Below are 20,460 nucleotides of genomic sequence, written 5' to 3'. Positions count from 1 at the left end.
TCTGTACCTCTACTTCTGCATACTTCTGGTTCAAGTATTTTTTGTTATCTTACTTCGACTCCCTATCTGCTTATCATTTAACTTCATTTTAAATAGTTTTCAGAGTGTTCATTTTTAATCACCAATTATCTACTTTCAAATAACATACCACTTATCATGGAGTGTAACAATCTACAACAGTATATACGTTCAATACATCCCCTTTATCTTCTATGCTGTTGCCATGTTTTACTTTTTTTTTTTTTAAAGATTTATTCATTTTATTACAGCCAGATAAACAGAGAGGAGGAGAGACACAGAGGAAGATCTTCCGTCCGATGATTCACTCCCCAAGTGAGCCGCAACGGGCCGGTACGCGCCAATCCGAAGCCGGGAACCTGGAACCTCTTCTGGGTCTCCCACGCGGGTGCAGTGTCCCAATGCATTGGGCCATCCTCGACTGCTTTCCCAGGCCACAAGCAGGGAGCTGGATGGGAAGTGGAGCTGCCGGGATTAGAACCGGCGCCCATATGGGATCCCGGGGCTTTCAAGGCGAGGACTCTACCCGCTAGGCCACGCCGCCGGGCCCTCCATGTTTTACTTTTATATTTGCTATAAAGTCCCAACGCATCACTATTCTTTTTTATTTGAACAATTATCTTTTAGAAGGATTAAAATTAAGCCAAGCATTTTTATTTCATTTTTAAAAAATATTTTCAGAGATCTTTAAGACTGTACAGATTAAGGTTTCTATCTGGTGTTCTGTCCTCCTACTTGGAGAACTTCCTATAATGTTGTATAGTTTGTCACTGACAAATTTGTTTTTTTCTGAAAAATTTACCTTTTTGGATGTTATTTTAACTGGCATAAAATTCTGGGGTGACAGCAGAGACTGAAGTTATAAATAGCCTTTTGGACTAAAAATGAACATGGGCCTCATCTGCTAGAACTTTCAGTGTGCAGGGCTGAATCAGTGCAGGCCTGAGTCCATGTCATTTAGATTTTGTTGTCATGGTTACCTACAGGTCACTACTAGCTTCAAAACCTTCTGGTATCACTTTGTGCTTAAGTTTAAATCTGGGTTAACAAGGTATTTTTTCTTAATGTTCCTGCTCTGGTGCTAGCTTTGACTTCTTTATTCACATTCTTTTTTTTTTTTTTAAGATTTTTACTTATTTTTATTACAAAGTCAGATATACAGAGAGGAGCAGAGACAGAGAGAAGATCTTCTGTCCAGTGATTCACTCCCCAAGTGAGCGCAATGGCCGGTGCTGTGCCGATCCGGAGCCAGGAGCCAGGAATTTCCTCCAGGTCTCCCACGCAGGTGCAGGATCCCAAGGCTTTGGGCCGTCCTCGACTGCTTTTCCAGGCCACAAGCAGGGAGCTGGATGGGAAGTGGAGCAGCCGGGATTACAACCGGCACCCATAGGGGATCCTGGCACATTCAAGGCAAAGACTTTTAGCTGCTAGGCCATGGCACCGGGCCCCACATTCTTGACTTACTGTCTGGTCATAGACTGGGGCTGCTTGCAGTAGGGCACAGGGTTCTCTGCTGTCCTCACTTTAGGAAAGTGTTTCCTACCCCCATTTGGCAGAATTTCTTGAATGGCCCAGGGCCAGAATGGTTTGATGTTCCTCCCCTAAGTCTCCTTATTTCTTGTCCCCTACTCATAATAGGTCTTTATCTGAACAATGAGGCCAAGATTTGCTATTTTTCCCTGGCAACTCACATACTTATTCTACATGGAAGAAGGGGACAGGGCAGGACATTTCTCTTTTTTTACAAAACCCTAGCTGCTTTCCTCTCTTAGAACCTAGTAAGATCCATGCAGCAAATTCCCCTACTGTTGGGAATTTCTGGGGATTCTAGATTCCTGTTATTCCACACTGTTTTACCAATTTGTTTTTTTTTAAAAAAGCTCAATGAACTTTTTCCTACCCCTTTGTAGGGAGCTTGGCATCGTTTTCGTCTGTACTCTTCCAGATGGAAGGCCCTGCTTGCATCCAGATGGGTCTGTCTTTCCTTACATTTCAGGATGCTTTTAGAACATCTTCAGTTTTCTGGTGGGTATGACCTTCTCCATCCTAAGAAAAATAGAAATTCTCTCCAGTTGTTTGTGGATGTTGTCAGACTTCCTATAACTTACATGGAAAAGTGCAAAGAATTATGGATTGCCAAAACATTAAGATTAAAAAATGATAATCAATAAGATAGTAAGTTATGATGCAAAATAATAATAAACAACCCAAAAGAACAGAATAGGTGGCATATTTGCTTAAAACATTGGCCTGAAAAACATGAAATTTAAAACTTATTTCAATAGGGCAGGCACATCTGCATATGCCTACACACACACACATACACACACACACACACACAATTATAGGTAGACTGTAGAACTAAATGTAAATGGCAATATGATTACACATCCTGAAGACTATTCAGAGTAATGTCTTAATGACTCTGGGCTATGATACAAAAATCCATAATAGTAAATTTCAATCACTAAATTAAGGTATGCTGTTTATAAAAATATACCATTACTAAAGGAAAAGGCAAGTCACAGAGTAGAGAAAGATGTCTGCAATACACAGAACTAACAAACAAAAGATTTATATTAAGAATATAGGAGCAGGAATAGTGGTACACCAAGTTAAGGCACTATTTGGCAAATCCACATCCTATATAGGAGTACCTGGGATCAAGCCCCCACTCTTCTTTCCTTCTTTTTTTTTTTTTTAGATTTACTTATTTTTATGGGAAAGACAGATTTTACAGAGAGAAAAATCTTCCATCTGCTGTTCACTCCCCAAATGTCCACAACGGTCAGAGCTGAGCCGATCCAAAGACAGGAGCTAGGAATCTCTTTTGTGTCACCCACATGGGGTGCAGGGTCCAAAGCTTTGGCCCATCCTCACCTACATTCCCAGGCCACAAACAGGAAGTTGGATTGGGAAGTGGAGTAGCTAGAACAGAACCAACATCCATATGGATCCCAGAATATTCAAGATGAGGATTTAGCCTGAACCATCACATTGGGCCCATAAATAATTCTTTAAGTCAACAATATAATAGAAAAATAAGCAAAAACTGGGCTAGATTCTAAGCAAAAGAGGATATCCTTAGACAATCACCACACTTAAAAGTGCTCAATCTCATTTGTAATCAGGGCATTAAGAGCTAAAACCATATGAGATACAAGGAAATGAATACCAGCAATTCCATCTCTGGAAGTAACAAAAATTCAAGCACAGGAACAAGAAAACATATACAGAAATATTCAAAACAGCATTATCTGTACTACTAAAACACCGGAATCAATCCAAGCATCCTACATAGTTGACCAGGCAGTTTGTGTGTATTCAAACAACAAGAACATTCCACAACATGAACCACAGCTGCAAGGAACAACAGATTTGGATCTCAAAAACATAATATACAGTAAAGGCAGTTAGTACAAACCACAATACATAGCACAGAGAAGTTGAAGGATACAGGCTTAAATTAAAATACCAGTATCTGGCTAACTTATGGGAAGCAGAAGACCAGAGATCAGAGGAGAACACTGGGTGTTTGGGACACTGATGTGTTCTGCTCAATTTGGCTGGCAGTCACTGGTATTCACTTAGTCAGTGAATACATCGCACATTTATGTCTTCTGTGTTTAACCACACAAAGGACACTTCTCCTACTCCCTTCCTCATCCCCAAGCAAAAGCTTCTGACCATTGATGAATTCATTTTTTTACATGATATGCATCCCATGGAGTAGTGGAACCTTTTGAACCCTAAAACACTCTTAGATCTAATTTTCCAAATTCTTTAGAGGTATTTCTCGAAGTGGGGTGGGAGTTTGGAGCTTATCCCCTTATTTGGAAATGAGAGACACTGCATCCAGAGGAAGACAAAAGTATGGCTTTATTACGGACAAAAGCTGGACTGGAAGCTGTGTGACCATTAATGGGCTGCCAAATACCAGAACCCTAAATTGGATAGGCTCCACTAGCCACGTGCAGGCCCAAGGATGCCAAGGAATTCAGGTGTTCCTGTAGCCTGCCTCAGAAAGCTCAGTAGGGAAATGTAAAGGATTTGAGGACAACTTCTCCCTGGAGTCAGTACCCTATTGTGGACTACAGCTCTCATGGACAGCAGAGTGGATATTCTCTACACCATGGAAATGTGAAGAATTAAGAATAAATATTACCTCTCGAAAGCACACTAGCTATGCTTATGAGTTCATCTTTGAAGTCAGCTCTTTGAAGCTTAACAAAGACTTCCCAGGGCAAAAGTTTAGAATAAGCTTAGTCTTTGTGCTTACAGCTTCTTTCCCTTTCTCTACTTCCAAACCTCCAGTTTGTTTCTTTTCAGTAGTTTTCCTTGAAATATCTGCATACACTAGTCAAACAAAGGCAAAGGAAAAAGGAGACAGAACAATACACTCTGGATCTTCTCTGGCCATTTATGACAGCAGTGAAGACTCTTTTTCCACTTCCCCATGGAGTGAATTATATTTTGGCATGCAACTTTAAGCATGTCTGGAGCTTACCTGGATCATTCTTTTTGCAGGGCAAGCTAAATTTGATTTACGAACTTAAGTTTTGATATTTAGACTTAATAATTAAAACACAAACATCTGCAACTTTAAGTCAGTAGTTAGTTCCTTCTCAATGATGAATGGCAATTACCAGGTCTACTAATGCTTTTGTTCACATTAATTAGTGCGAAAAATGCAGTCTAGAGAATTTCACTTCCATATTGTGTAACTTTTTAAATTAAACTTTTTTTGGGATAAAGATTTTCATGTAGTTGTAAGAACCACAGTAGGTTTAACCATTCATCCACTGAAGGCAATCAGGGCGGTCTCAGCTATTGCACAGAGTTTTAAACACACCACACGTAAGTGTTTGCATGGAGCCATATTGACCAATGCGCAGCTTGCAGCTTCAGTTTCTGGCGGATCACCAAGAAGCAAAGGACACCAAGGCAGTTACCAAGGGCCACAGGCCACTTGTTGTAAACGATGAGTAACTAATGAATCACTTCTCTGTTTCTGTAGCTTTATAGCTCTCTACTACCTGACCATGCAAAGACCTTGATCTCTCCCTGGGCCTCACACATGAACTTGCCAGATGTGCCTAAAAAGGAAACAAAACTTCATGGGTTGGCTGGATACTACATCTCCCTCCCTTCTTTTGAAATTAACAGATACACATTGATGCACAGAAGTAGGAGGCCTGAAACCAACTACCTCAATTCAAATCCCAGCTAAAATATTGGCTAAAAACAGTAACCCTAGCAAGAGATTAATCTTCCTGCAACTCACTTTCCTTATCTGTATAATGGGGCAAACAACAGTGTCGAATTCAAACAAACTGAGATTACAAGGTCATGCAGCAAGCACTGGAATAATGCTACCTGTTGTTTGCAAGAATGCACTGGAAAACAACTTAGTATAACAGGCAAGGCTTTAGCTCAGGAAGTAGTTTGCAAACCTCCTTTTACACTAAGACCTGAAGGGGCACCAAGGAAAGGACCACATCACCGAGAGAGTTCCCACTTTGGGACCCCTCTGGTCTGCTAAGCACATGAGGGATGTTGGCTTGGAAGAAAATGTTCAGCGTGGATGGGCTGATGTTAAATTGACTACCAGTCACAATTCATTGGTCAGGTTCATGTGGCAAAATGGGAGAGTCTGGAAGCTGTTTAGATGCAGCTGAAACAGATATGCCTGGGCATGGATAACAAACTGCTTCTTCCAAGAACACAGTACATAACTGAATCCCAGGTAACCCCTGTCAGCAAATGGCTGTTGGCTTCAATTTGAATTTAAACCCGATCAGTCACACAGAATCCACTGTGATGGCACAGTTTTGCCCAGAATTGACATTATTATTATCATTTTATTATTGACTTTATAATCAGAAATGTCATAAAAATTATCGTGTTCTTGTTAAAAATATTACTGTTCAGGCTTACCTCCAGAAACTTGGAATCACCAAGTCTGGGGTTCAGCCTGGCCCTGATGAGAAAACAGAGACTCCTGTGTACTGAGAACATATCAAGAGAGAGAAGGGATTCAGGCAGACAGCAAACTGTGCACATCTACAAATAAATTTAGCAAATTCTCTCAATGACCAAACAAGGTGATTCTCAAAATCAGTGCAGTTCTCTCCTGAGATGGATTCTGACATCTTAAACTCAGGTTTCCTCAAAAGACCGTTTAACAAGACAAGGTGCAATTCTGTGCAGCTGATATACAATGGCTTAAAAAGAAAATTCTGGAATATAATAGTGAACACTGATATGTAACGATTTTGTTAAGTCAGGCCATTGCAAATAAAATCTGAAAATAAGACATCATTTCCTTGGGGAAACAAAACAAAACAAAACAAAACAAAACAAAACACCAACTGGGACTGCTCCTATCCTGGCAGGTGCTCCCACCACGCTGTTGGTTTCGGAAGGTCCTCTTGCTGTCAACTTCCCCATGCCTGGGCATCATGCTGGAGGTGGAGGCAATCTCTTCACCACTTCCACAGCGATCCGCAGGTAAGCTTTGGCCTGGAAAAGAACAGATTCTTTTGTTCTATATTGCTGCCCAACAGACACAGAATGACTCATTAACTGTTGATCATAGCTGTTCCCTATATTTGATGGTAAAAAAAGCTGGGTGAGATGAGGAAACTCAGCAGCAAGAAAACAAGGCACACTGCAAAGGAAGCAGAGGAGGAGGGATTTTAGATGACCTGGGTGGCAATTTTTTGGAAGGTGACTTTCTGAAAAACTATTTAGTGCCAATGATTACTGTTTCATCAAACTTCATCCCTTTATCAGCAAACTAGTAATTCAGTCTCATTGTTGATGAGTTCTACCTTTCTCCTCTAAAAATCTGGCATCCTGAGAGACACTGCCATAACTTCTGTGGCCTAAAAACTGTTGATCATTTTCAGGAGGACTACTTATTATCACTCTATGACTTAGCTCTTTGGAAGGCATTCTCCTCCTCTCTGAGAACTGGGTTCAGCTCCAGCAATGAGTGCTGCAAGACGTGGATCACGTAAGCATGCCTGGTTCATTGTCTTCCTGTCCCAACCCAGAGTCATCGGTGCGGTGGGACACTGACAGGGTTCCCAAGCCAGGAATAAATTACAAACAGACCCCATGCCCTTGATGTTCCTATTACAACAGTGATCATGATACCTATATTTTAAGAGTTCATTCTTAGAAAACTGTACAGTAAACACTGTCTTATTCTAAAGCCACTGTAAAATACACCATGACATTCTAAAACCATTAATTTCTACGATGATATCTTTATAGTGATGCACACATCACCATGACTCATGATAAGAGCTGAAGTTTACTGAGTCCATGCAATCTGCCAAGGATGAGTAATTTACCTTCACAGCTACCCTACGAAGTAAATCCTATCACTCTTCCTACTTTGTTTTTAATTTTTAATTTTTATTTATTTATTTTAAAGATTTATTTATTATTTTTATTACAAAATCAGATATACAGAGAGGAGGAGAGACAGAGAGGAAGATCTTCCGTCCATTGGTTCACTTCCTAAGTGACCACAATGGCAGGTGCTGTGCTGATCTGAAGCCAGGAGCCTGGAACCTCCTCCAGGTCTCCCACACGGGTGCAAGGGCCCAAGGCTTTAGGCGATCCTCGACTGCTTTCCCAGGCCACAAGCAGGGAGCTGGATGGGAAGTGGAGCTGCCGGGATTAGAACCGGCGCCCATATGGGATCCGGGCTCATTCAAGATGAGGACTTTAGCTGCTAGGCCGCCGTGCTGGTCCTACTCTCTGACTTTGTAGACAGGAGAATCAAGACCCAGAAGGGCATGCAGCCTTGTCTAAAGCATTAGAGCAAGCAGATGATGCAGTGTCTGACTCCCAGAAGGGGAGTCGTCAGAAGGGGCATCTGAGGTCTGTGTGTTCTGAAGAGATCCCAGGCCATAAACATGTGTCACACAACTTCTTTAAGACTAACACCCTCTCTTATTATTATTTTTTATTTATTTAAAGTTTTTTTATATTTATAACATAGTTGACAGGGATGCAAACCTGTGTGGGCCTCTGATTTGGGTGGGGCTGGTCTAAGTGTGGAAGAACGTGGGTAGATAAATGTTTCAGTTCTTTTTTTCCCCCTTCCAGTGTCCACAGGATGTGGGGATGGTGAGGAAGGAGGGGGCCGTTCCATTTTGCCAAACTACATCAGCACACAGGGATGGGGGATGGTCATTAGGGGAGGCCTTCGAGACCCCCGACGTGGAGAAGAATGTTCCAAGGGTCTTACTTTGCATGCTTTTGATAGTTCTGAGATGTTGGCTTTGTTGACCAGGGTTAGCAAAAATCTTTAAAAGGTATGCTGGCCTAACTCATCTTCTTAAAGACTATACTTGCACCCTAACAGCTGAATCATGCTTTATTTTCACCAGAAAAGTGTTAATATTTCAGTTGAAAGAGTCCCATTAAACAAACAAAAAAAAGCCTCAAAACATGAGTAAGTCTTTAAAATGTTTAATTTAGTACATTTTTACTCATCTTAGGTGGAGACACTGGGATTATTTCCCTAAGGTTAGGAACTCAGAGGTCTGAAAAACACATTGAACTGAGTTCAGCTAACTCTGAAGCCTAGTTCTTTCGTACAACAGACTAACCAGTAAACCCCAAATGAAAGTGGTTGTAATGTACAGCATAAAACTCTTTTCAATATCTGCTATCATTAAGAGAAATAGTAGCCTTCATGAAAAAAGGAAATAATTTTCAGTTATAAAGAAATAATTCTCGGGCCCAGCGGCGTGGCCTAGCGGCTAAAGTCCTCGCCTTGAAAGCCCCGGGATCCCATATGGGCACCGGTTCTAATCCCGGCGGCTCCACTTCCCATCCAGCTCCCTGCTTGTGGCCTGGGAAAGCAGTTGAGGACAGCCCAAAGCTTTGGGACCCTGCACCTGCGTGGGAGACCCGGAAGAGGTTCCAGGTTCCCGGCTTCGGATCGGCGCGCATCGGCCCGTTGCGGCTCACTTGGGGAGTGAATCATCGGACGGAAGATCTTCCTCTCTGTCTCTCCTCTGTATATATCTGGCTGTAATAAAATGAATAAATCTTTAAAAAAAAAAAAAAGAAAGAATTCTCTCAGATTTAATTTGTTGATTTCCACCCAATGCATCTTGATAAGTATCGTTTATTTACTAGCTGATTTTCTCGGTATCCCTGCCTAATATTTCATGATCAAAATTTAAGGTTCACTAAAACAAGTAATATTTTTAGTATGAATTTTAAGTTAAATTAGAGGCATAAACCCATCAGAATATAAAAAATACTGAATCATTTTAGAATAACTGTACTTGCTACACCCAACTTTTTTCCCCAATGGACTATATATTTAGACTTATGACATATCATGCTAAAAATAACAGATTGTTATTTGCTGAGAAATCATGAAAAGTGCTTAGTGTAACAGTTTCGATTTGTTGAGACTGAATGTTTTTAGTGCAGTATGATTTCCACAAACACATTTTGATTCTTACTGCATGTGAGGTCTTATGTTGGGAAATGTGTGGGATGTAATGATACAAAAAGGAGGCTCCCTGATGAAGAACTGGGGCTTTCAAGTCAACCTGGACCACGCTGGAATCTTGGCCACTTTATTTTATGAAGAGAGAGACTTTGGGCAAGTTATGTGATCCTCCGAGGCTCAGTTTCCACACTTGTAAAATACATATCAGAATAGAATCTGGCATTGGGAGAGGTTCTGATGGAGGAGCCTGGGCAACTCCTCTGGCAGGACACAGTCTCTGCAGGTAAGCGCAAGAAGCATGATAGGAAACAGTCCAGAATAGGCCATGGACAGTTTCCCACTGGCATACATTTGGCTTGGGTCAGGGGCAGACCAGGCTGAATCAGTTCATGTCATACACTGGTAAATCCGAACACCAGATCAGAGTGTGGATCAGGCTAGGACTGGTCGCGACAAAACCAGTGCACACTATGGAACGCTAGGGTGAGGTTGACTGTATTGGATTTGACTGCAGCACCCAACCACCACACGCGAGATCCAGGAAGGGAGGGGCAGAGCCGGCATGGGGATTAAGGGGCTGGTCCCCTCGCCAGACAGCTACTCCCACTGGAGAGCTTGGGCTGGGATGGGGACAGACCAGACTAGGCAAGGCTGCAACACCTGTGCGCTGCACGTGGACTAGATCAGGGAAAAGCCAGGCTAGGCGGATGATTCCTGCTGGTGCAAGCGTAAATTAGAGTGGGTGAGGGATGTTTGGGCTTAACCACAACATCAACTAGCAGAAGCTGGCACTGGGGACTAATTCTGTCGAGTCAAACCACAGAACCACCCGAAGAGTGCATAAAACGGGACTGAGAGAGACCTGTGAGGGAAATAGTGGGTTCCCCCCTTTTGGGTCACTACTCCCGCGGGAGGGTATGAAAACTTAGATGGGGGCTGGGGTGGCTAGACAGAGAGGCACTCAGCAACATCCGTGAGGGCTGGAGAGTTGAGTTGGTCAGATGGAACTAAGCTTTAATACCCATTGACAAGTACAAGAGCAAAGTAGGATGTGGGACAGACTGGACTAGTCTGCTATACATACTGGCAAACCAGGGTAGGGGGCAGGCCTGGTGGGGGTTATTGTGGGTCGCCCCAACTAGGCTGCAGCTCTCACTGGTTGATGCGGGGGCTAAGTGTGTGCTGGGCAGGGCCAGGCTGGACTGCAACACCCATTGGTTCCAGTGGAAATCAGGACTGAGAACAGAACCAACCCAGCGATTGAAACTACCGGCTGATCGTGGTGACGGACTGTGCCGGGCCCTTTGCTTTCTGGAGCATACAAGAATCTGGTCTGGGAATACCTCAAAGTTTCTTTGGGGATCTTCCCAATGGAACTGCTGGACTCAGAGCCCTACCCAGGAAAAGACAGAGGACAGAGCAAGTCAATCAACCACCTCAGCTATATGTTGGCAGCGAAATACTGGGCAAATAAGGACTCTATGATGGACTGTGTCAATCAGTGGACAACCTCATTGAGTGAAACTGGCAGCCGATTCATAACTGGAGAACTATTAAGACAATTTGAGCAAGGATCTCGGAGCGTGCCCCACATCCGGGACTTGGGGTGGGTGGGAAACTGGGTGGGGCTTATCCCTCAATATCCCCCTTTACCTCAGATACATGATGGAAACAATATGGACATAATACTGTTACCCACTTCCCTGTACCCCCTGAACCGTTTTTTTTTTTTACCGTAATTAACTATGTAAAGATTGTCAACAAAAATACAATAAAAAATATATTAAAAAAAAAAGCCTCTGGGAGCAGTGAGAATAAGGCATGTAGAATGCTGGCTCAGGTGAGGCAAATAATAAATATTTTATTTATTATCATGCAGCTATTATTATCATGCCTTCAAGCAACTTACAAGCTCATTGAAAAACTCATAGAGACATATCATTTGGGCACTGCCTGAGTAATAATGAAATTAAATCCCTTTTGTTTAATCCATACTAGCCAAAAGGTAACACACATAGATTAAATATACAAGATGTGACTGAGACATCTTAAACTACTAATATTTTCTTCTTTCTTTAATTCAATTCTATACACTAATTATATACACTAATCTTTCCCTCTGATTCAAGATATATATATATTTATCAGAACTCTAGCAGCTGGGGCCAGCACCATGGCTCAAAAAGTTAATCCTCCAACTTCAAGCATAGGCATCCCATATGGGCATTGGTTTATGTCCCTGCGGATCTACTTTTGATTCAGCTTCCTGCTTATGGCCTGGGAAAGCAGAATATGGCTTAAGCTCTTGGGCTCCTGCACCCACATGCAAGACCGAGCGGAAGTTCCTGGCTTCAGGTTGGCTAAGCTCTGGACATTGTGGATATTTAGGAAGTGAACCAGAGGATGAAAGATATTTTCTTCTCTATCTTTCTCTCCAAATATTTTTCAAATACAAAGAAAGAAATTTCTTAAAAAAAATATATATATATATATAAATCAGGCTAGGAAATATAGCTGGCCCCTATTTGTAGGCAAAAGGAAGTAAATGGTATCCAAATTGCAAACTAAGAGTGAGAAATTGTATCTTCCATGGCAAGAGAGTAACATATAAGGCATTTCCCCCCCACCTTTTTTAGTTCTTTTTTTAAGTTTACTTTTTTAAAAATTAATTACATTGCATTATGTGACACAGTTTCATAGACTCTGGACTCCTCTAACCCCGCCCTGTATTTTTTCCCCTTTTGTTAGGTTGCATCTAAGTCTTACAATTGATGGGAAGTTTTCATATTTGGGAGCAGGTGTTTGGCGCAGTGTTGATGACATCACTTGGGATGTTCCATGTTCCATACTGGAGCACCTGTGCAGTTAACTCCAACTTCCTGCTACTGCACACTGTTGGAGTGACAGCTGAAGTAGCTGGGTCTCTCCCACCACATGCAGATCCACATCATGTTCCTGGCTGCTGCAGGCCAGTCGACAGGAGATTTCTGTCTCTTGGCCTTTCAAAAAAAACTAATCAATTAATTGATTTAAATAATTTTAATGTTTAAGGCTGATGATATACACGTGAAATTCTAACTATTCTTAGAGAAGTCACATTAAATGATTATAGTATAAATCATAAAAAATTCAGTCATCCTAAGACACTCAACACTCTAACATTTATGCAGATGCAGATCAGAATATCAAAATATATTTCTCCCCAAAACTTCCCAAACATTGTTTGTTTGGAGTTTTAAATCACAGTATCATTGTAATCTGTGATGCTACATTCCTTTAACTTCACTAAAATGTCTCTTGCTTTTGGAGAATCAAGGGGAAAAAAAGCAGTTAACAGACAAGTGGAAAAATCATTAAAAAAAATTAAGACTTACAATTGAAGTTAACTAGTAAAATTATTATTTTAAAATACCCATTTGACTTGAAGGGCACAGAGAGACATACAGAGATGTTTCATCTGCTGGTGCACTTGCTGAATGTCTGCAACAGCCAGGCCTAAGCCAGGAGCCTGGAATACCATCCTGGTGGCCCATGTGGGTGGCAATGACTCTGGCACCCAAACCAGCATCTACTGCTTCCCAGGATATGCACAAGGAAGCTGGATTGGAAGCACAGCAAATGGAACTCTGATATGGGAATGTGGAAACTCCAAGTGGCCACTTTACCACTGTACCAAATGCCCATTCAAGAACTCTTATTTATATGGAATCACAGTAGAATATCTTTAAATAGTATGTTTTTAGGAAGCATTTAACAGTGTGTAATTTAAAAAACAACAACTCAATTTTCATGCAACTTTTCATTTATAACGTAAACTAAAGCAAACCTATATGGTTGAGACTGCCTGCCCTACTAATTACGAAAGCAGTTAAGAATTCTGGTTTTTGCTTATCTAAACATTTTTCTGAGACTGACTAGAAAAAAAGCCTTAATATTTAATATCTGAAATTCAGAGAAAAAAAAATCTACTGGAAACTTCTCTACCTTATTTACTTAGACATCATCTTGCCAGCAACTCAGTCATGTACTGCTTAAGCGCTGACCCTTAAGGAAACAAAAGGATCTGTGGGACCCTGAAAGACAACTCAGAATAAATTGACTTCACTTATTCAAGACTCTTGACTTAATGTATTCTAACTTTACTTACAGTTCTAACCAAGCATGGTTTTTCAATTTTCTAGTTCAGAGAGGATTAGGGGATAAACTGGAATGAAACAGGCAGTAGTAATGCATGAACAAAATAAAAGTACCAAAAGTTTATTATAACCATTAGCTAAGATGAAAAAAAGAAAAACTTAGAGATGAGGAATGTTCAGAGCAACGTGTACAAAGATGACATCAAAACTGATATATTTTCTAAGTGAAATTGTAAGAGCTACTTGAGAAAGATGAGATTATATAGGATTGATTTTATTTCTGTTAACAAAGATTAAATGAAATATTTTAGGCTTTAAGAGTTTATATTTAAGCAACCCTGAAATTTTATTCCAATACCATGCTGTTTTGGTTGTAACAGTTCTAAAATATATCTCGAAATATATCTGGGGCTGTGATACCTCCAGGTTTGTTTTTACTTTCCAAGGCTGTTTTAGATATTTGCATACCATCTGTTTCCAAATGGATATCATAATTATTCGTTCTGGTTCTAAGTCCTATAAAGGATGTCATTAGTATTTAGAGGGAGACGGCATTAAATGTGTTAATCACTTTGGGTAACATGGATATTTTATCACTGTTAATTTTTTCAATCAGTGACAGTTCTTTCAGTTTTTTGGGTCCTGTTCCAATTTCTTCTGTGTTTTGTAATTTTCACATATCTGGCTAAATTTATTACAAAGAATTTTATTTTCTGGAAGCTATTATGAATGTGATGGCTCTTGTAACTTCTTTCTTAGTAAGTTCATTATTGGTGTATACACATGCCCTGATATTGACTGCTGATTCTGCATCCTGCAATTTGTTTATAAGTTCTAATAGTCTCTTGGTAGAGTCTTTTAGGAACTGGAATTTATCATTCTAATTGAAATAAGTCAGAAACAGAAAAATGCCATGAGGTCTTTCTCATATGTGAAAGTTAAAACCTACAGTAAATTAAATTTTAAGTAGTGATTCCTAAAAATTCAGAATGATGGGGAGAAATCGTTGAGAGGGTTAGGTAATGGCTTCTAAAACATAGTAGGGTGAATAAGACAGATTTTGGTGTTTAGTGTGACCATTCAATACATCTGCGTGGCTTAAACTGTCAGCTTTTCCATTGCCTTCTCTTTTTTTTTTATGTTTAGAGCCTACCAGCTCCTCTGTTGTTGTCCTTTATACAGAATCCATCCTGGTAAGCCACAGACACCTAGCCACGCTGCAAAACATAAAAATCTGTTAAAATAAATACATAAATATTTTAAAAGAGAAAAATAACACCTATTTAAAAATGCAGCTTACCTCCTCACTCTCGGGCTGTGAAAACACAATTGGCTGGCCTGTGTCTGAAGCTTCCCTTATGTTAAGGTGTAAGGGGATGTCTCCTAAAAGAGCATACCAGACATAGGTAATCAGGATCAGAAAAGGTGATACAGCCATTGGGAACTTATATGAACTCTGGAAAAACAAAATCTGAATTCAACTGAGTTAAATCAGGTTGAGTTGTGACTATCTGCAATTTGCCACATTTCTGGAACACAAAATTTCATATGAAAATCAGAGGCAAAGTACTCCATTTGAGAGCACGGCAGTTTGGGCATATGCACATGTGGCAGCTTTATGGGAATAGAGTGAGGCCACTCACTTATTCTCAGTCCAGAGTCTTCCAGCAAGGAATGACTGGAGAGACATCTGTAAACGATTTCTCCCTGTAAATGCCAAATGGTAAGAGGAAACTGAAGAAGAAAAGATGGAGGAGGCAAAGTAGTCCCCCCAAAGCACAACCCAGTGATCTTGTAGTTGGCAGAATGGCTAAAAGAAATGCTATCTCAACTAGCTGGCTTTTTTTTTTTTTAAAGATTTATTTATTTTTACTGGAAAGGCAGATTTGATAGAGAGGAGAGACAGAAAAATTTTTCCACCAATTAATTAGCTCCCCAAATGACTAAGCCCATCTGAAGCCAGGAGCTTCTTCCAGACCTCCTATGAGGGTGCAGGGACTCAAGGCTCTGGGCCATCCTCTGCTGTTCTCCAAGGTCACAAGCAGAGAGCTGGATGGAAAGTGGAGCAGCCAGGACACGAACCACGAACCATGCCCATATGGGATGTCAGCAGTTGCATGTGGAGGATTAGCCAACTGAACCATCACATGGGTCACAACCATGTGCCTTTTTAAGACAGAATTCTTTTTCTCTTAATACTTACTAATTTACATGTAATTACATGTAATTTGTAAGCTTGATGGGCTCTTGCAAAATACATGAGGGTACTTCAAAAAGTTTGTGGAAAAACAAAATTAAAATGCAAGTCCATTTTTATGTAAAAAAAAAGTGAAACCCACGCATTTTTCCATAATAAACATTTTCCACAAACTTTCTGAAGAGCTCTTGAGTAGTAAGAACCTCTAATACACACACTAAGGTTGGAAAGGTTGTGTATGACTCCTGAGAGCACATTACTCTTAGGTGGTGTATTTAGGATTGAAAGACTCTCAGCCCGTCTAATGCATTTTTTCCCACCATATCTCCGTAGCTGAAGCCTTTCAAAGGCTGAGAGTTAAAATTCAGTAAAGGGAGAGGGGTGTTTAGCACAGTAGCTATGATATGGCTTGGGATGCTGCATCCAATACCAGAGTGCCTGGGTTCAAGTCCCAGCTGTGCTCGTGATTCAGCTGCTTGCTAATGAGCACCCTGGGAGGCAGCACAGGAGAGTGTGAGTCCTACGACTCTGTCAACTCACAGGTCAGGCCTGGATTGAATTTTAAGTTTCTGGATTTGATCTTGCCCAGTCCTGGCTGTTGTTGGCATTTAGTGTGTGTATGAGGAGGTAAACCAGGAGATGGAAGATTTATATCTTTGTGCTTTCAAATTAAATGCAGAAAGTAGAGTCTTACATAAGAAGGAACTCTTTATGGTACAGTGCATTCTCAGAACCATTGCAAATTCATGTGAAGGTTATTAAAATGTGTGTGTGTGTCTGTTTCATAAAAGTAAGTCATCTGCACCATGCCAGACAATGTAAATAATGCACAAGTGCATGTTGCAAAAACATTACAATTTATTATAAACTACACAGTGTGGGAACAGATATTTCACGCTCTTATTGTCAGCACATTTGTGATCTCAACTCTTTAAATTTTTTCCTTAATGTCCAATAGCCAAGTGACAAAAATCCATGAATATTTCAGCAGCTATTTAAATATTAGCCTTTCAATAAATTCGAAGTTTATTTTTTAGATCAATTTAAGACTGCAGGAAACTGTGACAAGGGGCAGGCAGGGTAAAATAAGTGATAGAACATGCTTAGAAACCCGTGATGTTTGCCTTTCGATTTATGAACTGCCATGTTAGTAAAAGACTTGGAATGATTTCTTTCCTCCTACAGAAAAGGAAGTGAAAGAAAGTTAAACCTTCTCTTTTACACAGTCACTCATCCATAGTGTTTTCACTCTCCAGAGACTCACCATCTCACCAAGAGTAGCAGAGAGAGAAAACCGGCTTGTTAGAAAACAGCACAGCGGGAGTCTAGCTTGGCTGACCGTTGTAGTTAAGAGAGGGAGGGACAGTAAAGGCAGAGTGTGCAGGGTATTGTAGTCTGGGCATCCTAGGGGCTGGGCCTGAGGGAAGTGAGGAAGCACATAGGCCACGGGTGTCCTTGAAGAAGCTGAGACCTTAACAACCAGGCACTGAACAGTCCCTGAGGACTAAAAACACCAATGAAGTCCTCCCTCAAGAGCCACTTTGTCAAATAATCATTGCAAATACAACACAAAGCATGAAAATAAATTAAGAGCTTGCCTGGTATGAGTAAAGGAAGGTGAAGGGAGTGTCCCCATGGGGCTGGGCCACCAGGAGGGCTCTGCTGCCTGGAGGCACAGCCCAGAGTGTTTTTTTTTTTTTTTTTTTTCCCTCATTCTCAATTCAGCCACTTGGTAACTGGAGCGCCTGCTCTAGTTCAAGGGAGTTCCCTTGGGTCCCAGGGCTGCATGAAGAGGTCATCTTTCCCCAGTTGGAACGCCAAGTGACTTCCCCCAAAACACACAGAAGCCTACAGTAGTAGTCAGCTCTTGTGGTCTGTAATCAGTGTTTCTTAAACGTTTTCAGGCATTTGTGAGCTTTGTCAGTTAAAATATAACTTGCATACGTGAGACTACTTCCTGATAAGATGCTTTAAATTCTAAATAACTGACTTACAAAACTGTACCCCTCATTTATGAGTTACGGAATCACAAATTTGTCAGCATAATTCAATAATGTCATTATAATTACACATTTACTTTATTATATAAGTGAATGTCAATCTGTTATGCTATTATGCAAATTTGGAAAATTGAACTTTCTAGGTTAGTTAAATGAAAAGACAGTTGCAAAGTATAATTAGTGGCTATAATTATAGCAATGTATCAAAATATATCATTAGTATTCACCTGGTATTGTTGGGGATGCTATATTATATAAATGCATAACAGCAATTGTACATTTTTCATTAACTTTAAGAAACTTAATTACAACACTAGAATATTTTGAAATTCTTTGCTCTTTATGGGATCTTAATTTTTAAAACTACATGAGACTAATAATTCATTGTTTTACTGATTTGGCATCTAACATCTGCCTTTGCCTCAGAGAGGAGCTTATTCACAATTAAGCTATCAAAACACATTTCCTAGAAAGTTCCTTAAAAGTTGCTTCAGGATTCTTGAAAAAAAAAATAGGTTTTGTACAAATCTGTGTTTTAATCATTTAACCTGATTTTAGTTCTCTTCACAGCACTAATTAATTCTTCAATTCGGTGGTATGAATAGTGTATACAGTATAAAATTTAGGCGCCACATGTTACAGATGTGGAAAACACATAAAAAGATGGTAAGAAAGCAATGAGTATCTTCATTCTAAAGCAGAAAGACTAAGAAATACAGAACTGGGCAGCAAGGCATTTTTACAGTTGTGCCAAGAACTGGTACTTCCAAAGATTACTACAACAGACCGAACAGGTATGTGTACATATCCTTGCTTTTGAGAGCTATACACCCAACTGAGCTAACAAATGGATGTAGCTCATTTAAAGTATGGCTTCAAATTATCTATACTAGAAATTATGTATTATCACAGTCAGCAGAACAAATTTCTTAAAAAAAACTGAAGAAATGTTAGCACACATATTAGGACTATGCTTGCTTAAAACACAAAACCACAAGTAGCTCCTCATTTCCCATGAGCCTCTTCAGTATCAGTGTTCATCCTTCCTTCCCCTCTCCTTCTGTAAATGAACATCTTATAGTCTTACCCAGAACATCAAGATCAAGGGTCTGTGCTAGTTTCCTTGCACCATCGGCACCAAAAATATGAGTTTTGTGCTTACATTTTGGACACTGGAAAACGCTCATGTTCTGGATAAGGCCAAGAACCTAAAGAAATAAAGACATTGCAATTACACCAAATCTTACTACATTATTTCAGCAAAGTTATAACCAGGCTACCTAATAGGCTCAAGTGATAAATGATGGGTAAGTGCACAGTCTGCATTCAAGGAACTTACAAGTTACTGAGAGAGTGAGATAGGGATGGAAAACATCTGTCTGGGAAGAACAGGAGTGATCTTTTGAGTTCTCCCCAGAACTGTTGCTTCCAGTTTGGTGGGGACATGGTGACAAGAAGGGGTGAGGCTTACAGCAGGAAGTATGATCAGAGGAAGAGGGCAAGTCAAGGTAGCCGAGTCATGACTGCTTGTGGCCTCTCTGGGCTGCAGCCGAGTTGCTCATGGCAGAAGAGGATTCATTAAGGAAGGCTGGAGCCAGATGGTAAATTGTGAGATGCATCCACATATTTGAGAGGCGTTCTCCAGACAACAGGAATTAGTATCTAAAGTCGAGAAGATGGCATTAAAGTGGGGGGTGTTCCATCATCAGGTTTGTGTTTTACAAATTTAGCTCCAATGACAATATGGAGGTGGGTAAGAATAAAAGGGGAGATGCAGAGAATAAGAGATGGGCTACAGACAAAGTTTCCCAGTAAATAATGCTAATATATTCTCAGGGCTTACCACAGGGTGGGCACTCGAAGTAACTGTCTCATGTCACCTCACAAGAACCATTTGCTAGGGAGAGGCCATCATCTCCATTCTGCAGCTGACAAAACTGACAGAGCCAGCAAAAGACCAGCACTAAAACAAAAGCCCCAAATTTCTCAGAGGTTATCCATCCCCCCTCTCTCTCTTTTTTAAACATTCTCCAATTTTTGGCACAAACAGTGACTAAACAAATGTTATTATTCAACATTGCTGTTGAATAAAGAGACAGGCTCTGGAAATATAATCCTTATTCATGTGCCTTTTAATTCCACTTTCTTACTGATGAGAAGTGGAAGCTCCCTGACAGAATAAAAATGTGCAAGGCTACTAAGAGAGGCTTCGAGATAATAGTGTCTGTATCACTGTCAGTTCTACCGTAAGATTACCATTGTAGGAGATTATTAGGACATTTGCATTTTAAATCAGGAATAGCACTGACAGCCCACAAAGAAACATATAAAGGAAGCGATAAAATTTATTATTCTTTTGGAAAGAAGAGACAGAGAAGACTGAGGGGCCTACACCACACACAAATGAACACAAATCGTGCAGGACATCAATCTGCAGCAAAGCACTTCCTGAGGATCTAACATATGCCCTCTTGTCTATGCAAAGTATCATGGAAAATAAATCACAGTGTGTTTGGTAATGTGGTACCATCTCCAGAAAGCTAGAGGGAAATAGAGCTTACTGGTTTATTCACCATGTCTGTATAACACACTCATTGCTTAGGCAGTTTTATGACCATT

The 20,460-nt window shown here is 40.5% G+C and overlaps 1 protein-coding gene across 5 annotated transcripts in view; it reads right to left on the bottom strand.

The window, feature by feature from the left end:
* Nucleotides 1-20,460, bottom strand: part of NUBPL (NUBP iron-sulfur cluster assembly factor, mitochondrial) — a 267,564-nt gene that overhangs the window by 58,111 nt on the left and 188,993 nt on the right. For 3 of the 5 annotated variants that reach the window (XR_009245635.1, XR_009245636.1, XR_009245637.1), the window contains 3 exons: nucleotides 18,929-19,049; nucleotides 5,956-6,540; nucleotides 1,919-2,064 (listed from right to left, as the gene is read on the bottom strand). Coding sequence is in view for 2 of the 5 variants with exons in the window: in XM_058666313.1 (XP_058522296.1) it covers nucleotides 6,302-6,540; nucleotides 18,929-19,049 (360 nt within the window). In the remaining 3 variants the exon portion in view is untranslated. Of the gene's footprint in view, nucleotides 1-1,918; nucleotides 2,065-5,499; nucleotides 6,541-14,944; nucleotides 15,028-18,928; nucleotides 19,050-20,460 lie in introns of those variants that run through there. The other 2 variants (XM_004584936.3, XM_058666313.1) reach the window with 2 other exon arrangements.

Source organism: Ochotona princeps, chromosome 6, assembly GCF_030435755.1.
Source record: "Ochotona princeps isolate mOchPri1 chromosome 6, mOchPri1.hap1, whole genome shotgun sequence".
In the NCBI taxonomy this organism is placed as follows: domain Eukaryota; kingdom Metazoa; phylum Chordata; class Mammalia; order Lagomorpha; family Ochotonidae; genus Ochotona; species Ochotona princeps.
This window is presented reverse-complemented; position numbering and strand designations above follow the sequence as displayed.